A 5,969-nucleotide genomic window follows, 5' to 3' on the forward strand; every position below is an offset into this window, starting at 1 on the left:
TATTTCGGCCCGGAGGTTCCGGGAAACGAGGCTACACGATCCGAGGAAGGAGGCCTCTCGGTGCGGACTTCAACCTGACGAGTTGAACCCGTGGAGTTCAACGAAGGTGGAGGTGATACAGTGGGCCGATCGGTACGCGCACAGGTCGGCCGCGGGCGCGGCCCTCCAAGCTACGCTAGAGGCTAGCGCCGTTAGTCTAGCGGTGACAGAGTTCATTATTCTCTTATCTTTTCAAAGACGCGATAAAGAACCGCGACGCAGGTTAGTGTGAGTGTCATCCAAGTCTCCATAGCCGGCTGAGGTGGCGCGGATGCGAACAGATGTGTGAACCTCTGATGGCTTTCACGGTCAAATCGCAGTACTGAACACTAGGCTAGTGCCACTGGCGTCAGACCGGCCTTATGCCAGACGGGCTCTCGAGAGCCATGAAGCCGAAGAAGACGCTGAGAGAAGAGAAGATGGGCATGTCTAGCAGCATGCACTGCATGCCATGCAGGGCCATTTAGGGTGACCGAACTCCATCACCAGGTCGATCGTCCGACTCACTGAGTGAGTCTTACGGGAGTGAGTCTCACTCCCGTAAGCTCTTGTCCTACAGAGTAGGTTCTTGATCCTCATGGCTGAGGTATACACGTTAGCTGGGTTGTATCTAATACTGACCACTGAGCAGCAGCGTAGTGTCTCGTGAGTTGTACTTTGGAAGATGCCTCAACTTCTCAGGTCGCGTAGCAAAGTTAGCACATATTTAATCTACCTTGGAAAGATAGTTGTGATAGTCAGCATAATTTCTGTCTCCCATTGAAGTTTAGCAATCGTTGATATTGACAGTCAAATTCCGTCCACGCTCCCCCACTCTATAGTTCACAGAATCTGGGTGTATACTTGAACTGTATCAGAATAGTCACGGATACGATATTCGAGACACCGAAGTTCAGCAATCGTTGATATTGACGGTCGAATTCCGTCCACGCTCCCCCACTTTATAGTTCACAGAATCTGCGTGTATACTTTAACTGTATCAGAATAGCCACGGATATTATAGAGAAGTCGTTAGACTAACTCAACAGTAGATCACAATGATGATCCAACTTCACTCACTACTAATATAACACTTATACATTGCAAAGCTAGGCTAGGATACGAACGGCACAATAAGGACAGATATACTTTGTGTGCTAGGATACTTATCCTACAACTATTCTCCCCTCTTTTCCTGAGTGAGGTGATCACATACAAAGAAACTTATCCTATCAAACATACGACTCAGACTAATAAATCTTATCACCATAGCTTGTGGTATTGGTCAGACCAATACTCAATCTTCTTACTGGATGCTTAACTCTTGTACTCCTTCTTAACGGCTGCTGATCTTCTTCTCTATCGACTAGAACATCTTCTATCTGCTCTTCATCACTTGGCTATACTTGCTTCAACATCAACTTCACGAGTTCACGAGTTGGGCTTGCTGCTACTGATTCATGGTTGCTCTTCTCTACTTCTCTTCTCAATAAGGGAGATCACAACGATTCACTATTGAGAACGTAAAAATCATGTACAAATGTATATTCACTACTTAGAATAAAAAACAAAGGCTTCGTAACACTCTCAGTAATAGTAACAGTATTAACAATACGTGATTTAGCTACATAACGAAGTTTAGGAAATGGAGAGATCAGTCGTAAAAGATGACTAGGATATATAGATAGGGAAGAACCACTATCAAGAATGGCCTCAAGCGTTAAGAGACCAATTTGCATAGTGATATTGCTAGACGGACCCACTGAAAACTGGAGCATGCTGGGTCTCAAATTAAAAATATGCTCTTGTATCAGTTACCCATGTCTTGGGCTTCGAAATCAACCGCATCGAAATCTTCATCAATAGCCAGCATACCCGTAGTATCATCAGGGTCCACCTTCATAGGGCAGTCCCTGGCGAGGTGACCAGTTCGTCCACAAGAATAGCACCTATTAAACCAATAGGGATCCTTTTGCAAATAGACACCCTTGCTCTCATAGCCGCCTTTGACGTTGTAGTTGCCCTTGCCTTTACCCTTTTCCTCATAGTGAGCCGAATAGTAACCAGCATAAAAACTCAGCTCCTGCTTTCGTTGATCAGATATCTCCTTCCCACGGCTTATAGTTTTAGCTCTCTCTACCATCTCATCCAACGTCTGTAATTTAAGCATTCTCAGTTTTTCTGTCATTTCAACATCAATACCACGAAGGAATTGGCTTCGTGCAAGAGCATCAGCCACATCTGGTACCACCGAACTCCCACCAACAGATAACATCTTCTGGGCAAGCTGTTTGAGATCATAACTGAAATCAAGATACGACTCGTCATCATTCATGACTCTAGAGTTAAAGGCCTCAAAGGGGTCTTGAGTCAGGAGGCTGTGGATGAGAGAAGCCTTCACCTTATTCAAGTCAGTACGATCAGACAGCGGAATATGATCATAAGCAACCTGCACTTTATCTTCCAAGAACAGCGGAACATATTCATAAGCCTTCTCACCCCAATTATAAAATTTGGCTATCGTCTCGAACTTCTTAGACCAACCCTCGATCTTGGCAATAGTCAACTTAGAACCCGCTAAGGACGCAGGGGTAATCTTCAGTTGCATATTAGAAGTCGACTCGGATACCATTGCATATAGAGGACAACTTGAAGAAGGGCGTCTTCTGCTTGTCGAAGGAGCTGCTACCAAGTTATAGAGAAGTCGTTAGACTAACTCAACAGTAGATCACAATGATGATCCAACTTCACTCACTACTAATATAACACTTATACATTGCAAAGCTAGGCTAGGATACGAACGGCACAATAAGGACAGATATACTTTGTGTGCTAGGATACTTATCCTACAATATGATATTCAAGACACTGAAGTTCAGCAATCGTTGATATTGACGATCAAATTCCTTCCACGCTCCCCCACTCTATAGTTCACAGAATCTGGGTGTATATTTTAACCCCGTGGCCGCGGGTTCGAGCCCCGCCCGAGGTGCGCATACATCATCAAGTGGTTTTTAGTCTATGGTTTACTGGAAATTGCCTTGGAAGAGTTTAGGGGTCCATTTTTACTAGGTCAAGTGCTGCATTCGTCTCGGTAGCTCAGTCGGCAGAGCGCGTGCCTTTTAAGCCCGTGGCCGCGGGTTCGAGCCCCGCCCGAGATGCGCATACATCATTTAGTGGTTTTTAGTCTATGGTTCACTGGAAATTGCCTTGGAAGAGTGTAGCGGTCTCTCTTTTACTAGGACAAGTGCTGCATTCGCCTCGGTAGCTCAGTCGGCGGAGCGCGTGCCTTTTAAGCCCGTGGCCGCGGGTTCGAGCTCCGCCCGAGGTGCGCTACGTCATCAAGTCGTTTTTAGTCTATGGTTTACTGGAAATTGCCTTGGAAGAGTGTAGCGGTCTCTCTTTTACTAGGACAAGTGCTGCATTCGCCTCGGTAGCTCAGTCGGCGGAGCGCGTGCCTTTTAAGCCCGTGGCCGCGGGTTCGAGCTCCGCCCGAGGTGCGCATACGTCATCAAGTCGTTTTTAGTCTATGGTCTACTGGGAATTGTCTTGGAAGAGTGTAGCAGTCTATCCTTTACTATTTTTAATGCTGCATTCGCCTCGGTAGCTCAGTCGGCAGAGCGAGTGCTTTTTAAGCCCGAGGCCGCGGGTTTCAGCCCCGCTCGAGGTACGCATACATGATGTATGATACATCATTAAGTGGTTTTTAGTCCATGGTTTGCCGTGAAAGCCCCTCCGACTCGAGAGGGTGGGATTGGAGAACCGAGGCGCCATTCAGCGAAGGCTGGATTTCCAAGTGTGCGCGAGATTGCCAATCAAGCAACGTTCAACGTTGCCACTAGTCTCATACTAGTAGTCTCATTGTCTTATCTGTAGATCGGCAATCTGGGAATCCATAACCTGCAAATGCGCCGAAGGTTCTATGTGGCAGGGACCGCATGGTGCGAACTAGGTTTTACTTGTTGCACACCGATACGGGCCCGGCACACATCCCCCGGGTCGGGTGGGTGTGGTTAAAGCGCATCAGGCCAGTGGTGCATTGCTGCTCCACTTGGAAACAAGGAATTGTTAGGCTAAGTTCCGTGGGATGGCCGCACATGTATCTTGCACGCATGTGTGCGTATGCACGTACAGATTGTGTGCTCTTCGCGGTGCGTTCCAGGTTTGCATAGTCTCTCGTTACTGAGGTGATTTCACTGCCGCAACGCTTCGCTAAGCTCTCAATGAAAGCCCCTCCGACTCGAGAGGGTGGGATTGGAGAACCGAGGCGCCATTCAGCGAAGGCTGGATTTCCAAGTGTGCGCGAGATTGCCAATCAAGCAACGTTCAACGTTGCCACTAGTCTCATACTAGTAGTCTCATTGTCTTATCTGTAGATCGGCAATCTGGGAATCCATAACCTGCAAATGCGCCGAAGGTTCTATGTGGCAGGGACCGCATGGTGCGAACTAGGTTTTACTTGTTGCACACCGATACGGGCCCGGCACACATCCCCCTATTCCAATCCCACACTCTGGATTCACATATGGCATCGTGGTGGTAAATCAATGTAGGAGGTAACTATATACTTCCCATGCCCTGAATGATTGAGACTGAGTCATAGGAACTTCCTGGCCCCACTGAACCGACACAACTCCCAGTTGCTCACAGTACTCGGAATGGCGATTTCTTAGCCCATTCTTGGCCCCACTGGACCGACGCAACACTCAGTTGCTCACAGTACTTGGAGTGGCCGATTGCTCAGCCACTTCCTGGCCCCACTGGACCGACGCAACTCTCAGTTGCTCACAGTACTTGGAGTGGCCGATTGCTCAGCCACTTCCTGGCCCCACTGGACCGACGCAACTCTCAGTTGCACACAGTACTTAAAATGACCAATTTCTCAGCCACTTACCGGTCCCTCTGGACCGCGTTCTCCACAGAGAACGTTGGGGATAGACAACGTTCATTAGAAGTGAACGAGGTGAGAGTTTCCACTCCTACCCTCGAACGCAAGCGCTAGTCATATCGTAGTGTCTCACGGTTGTTAGAATGGTTGATTTCCTTTTTCGACCATCTCCCAGGCCCGCTGGGCCGGTAGAGTCTACCGGGTAGACTAATTACCGCGGACGAATAACGTTCCCCACAGAGGACGTTTAATATAGGCATGAATGGGGTGGAAGTACACACTTCCACTCTCGTCGCACACGAGCGCTAGTCACCCCATAGGAACTCATACAGTATGAGTCATACTTGGAATGGGCGATCTCTCGGCCACTTCCCGGCCCCACTGTGCCGAATCAACAAGTAGACTACCCAACGTAGTCGGATATACGCCTCCGCAGAGGACGTCAAAGCGCATCAGGCCAGTGGTGCATTGCTGCTCCACTTGGAAACAAGGAATTGTTAGGCTAAGTTCCGTGGGATGGCCGCACATGTATCTTGCACGCATGTGTGCGTATGCACGTACAGATTGTGTGCTCTTCGCGGTGCGTTCCAGGTTTGCATAGTCTCTCGTTACTGAGGTGATTTCACTGCCGCAACGCTTCGCTAAGCTCTCAAGGAATTGCCTTGGCAGAGTGTAGCGGTCTATCTTTCACTAGGTCAAGTACTGCATTCGCCTCGGTAGCTCAGTCGGCAGAGCGCGTGCCTTTTAAGCCCGTGGCCGCAGGTTCGAGCTCCGCCTGAGGTGCGCATACGTCATCAAGTCGTTTTTAGTCTATGGTTTACTAGGAATTGTCTTGGAAGAGTGTAGCAGTCTATCTTTTACTATTTTTAATGCTGCATTCGCCTCGGTAGCTCAGTCGGCAGAGCGCGTGCCTTATAAGCCCATGGCCGCGTGTCCGAGCCTCGCCCGAGGTGCGCGTACATCATCAAGTGGTTTGTAGCCTATGGTTTACTGGAAATTGTCTAGAGGAGTCCCTAGACTGGGCGATGGTTGACATAGCTTGCCGTGGTGATCGTCATCCGCA

General features: G+C 48.7%; 1 protein-coding gene and 4 non-coding genes across 5 annotated transcripts; 4 read left to right on the plus strand and 1 right to left on the minus strand.

Annotated features, from left to right (window-relative positions):
* Nucleotides 1-1,828: 1,828 nt before the first annotated feature.
* Nucleotides 1,829-2,650, minus strand: Pmar_PMAR014152 (hypothetical protein; the record flags this gene model as incomplete). Its single annotated transcript, XM_002771939.1, has 1 exon — nucleotides 1,829-2,650. The coding sequence occupies one exon, from the start codon at nucleotides 2,648-2,650 to the stop codon at nucleotides 1,829-1,831; it is 822 nt and encodes a 273-aa protein (XP_002771985.1).
* A 456-nt stretch (nucleotides 2,651-3,106) lies between these two features.
* Pmar_PMAR014153 lies at nucleotides 3,107-3,179 on the plus strand. Its single transcript has one exon. It is a non-coding gene; the product is annotated as a tRNA-Lys (tRNA).
* Nucleotides 3,180-3,276: 97 nt separating this feature from the next.
* Pmar_PMAR014154 lies at nucleotides 3,277-3,349 on the plus strand. Its single transcript has one exon. It is a non-coding gene; the product is annotated as a tRNA-Lys (tRNA).
* A 96-nt stretch (nucleotides 3,350-3,445) lies between these two features.
* Nucleotides 3,446-3,518, plus strand: Pmar_PMAR014155. The gene has a single exon. It is a non-coding gene; the product is annotated as a tRNA-Lys (tRNA).
* A 2,098-nt stretch (nucleotides 3,519-5,616) lies between these two features.
* Pmar_PMAR014156 lies at nucleotides 5,617-5,689 on the plus strand. The gene has a single exon. It is a non-coding gene; the product is annotated as a tRNA-Lys (tRNA).
* Nucleotides 5,690-5,969: the final 280 nt, after the last annotated feature.

This window comes from Perkinsus marinus, assembly GCF_000006405.1.
Source record: "Perkinsus marinus ATCC 50983 genomic scaffold scf_1104296962212, whole genome shotgun sequence".
NCBI classification, from domain to species: domain Eukaryota; phylum Perkinsozoa; order Perkinsida; family Perkinsidae; genus Perkinsus; species Perkinsus marinus.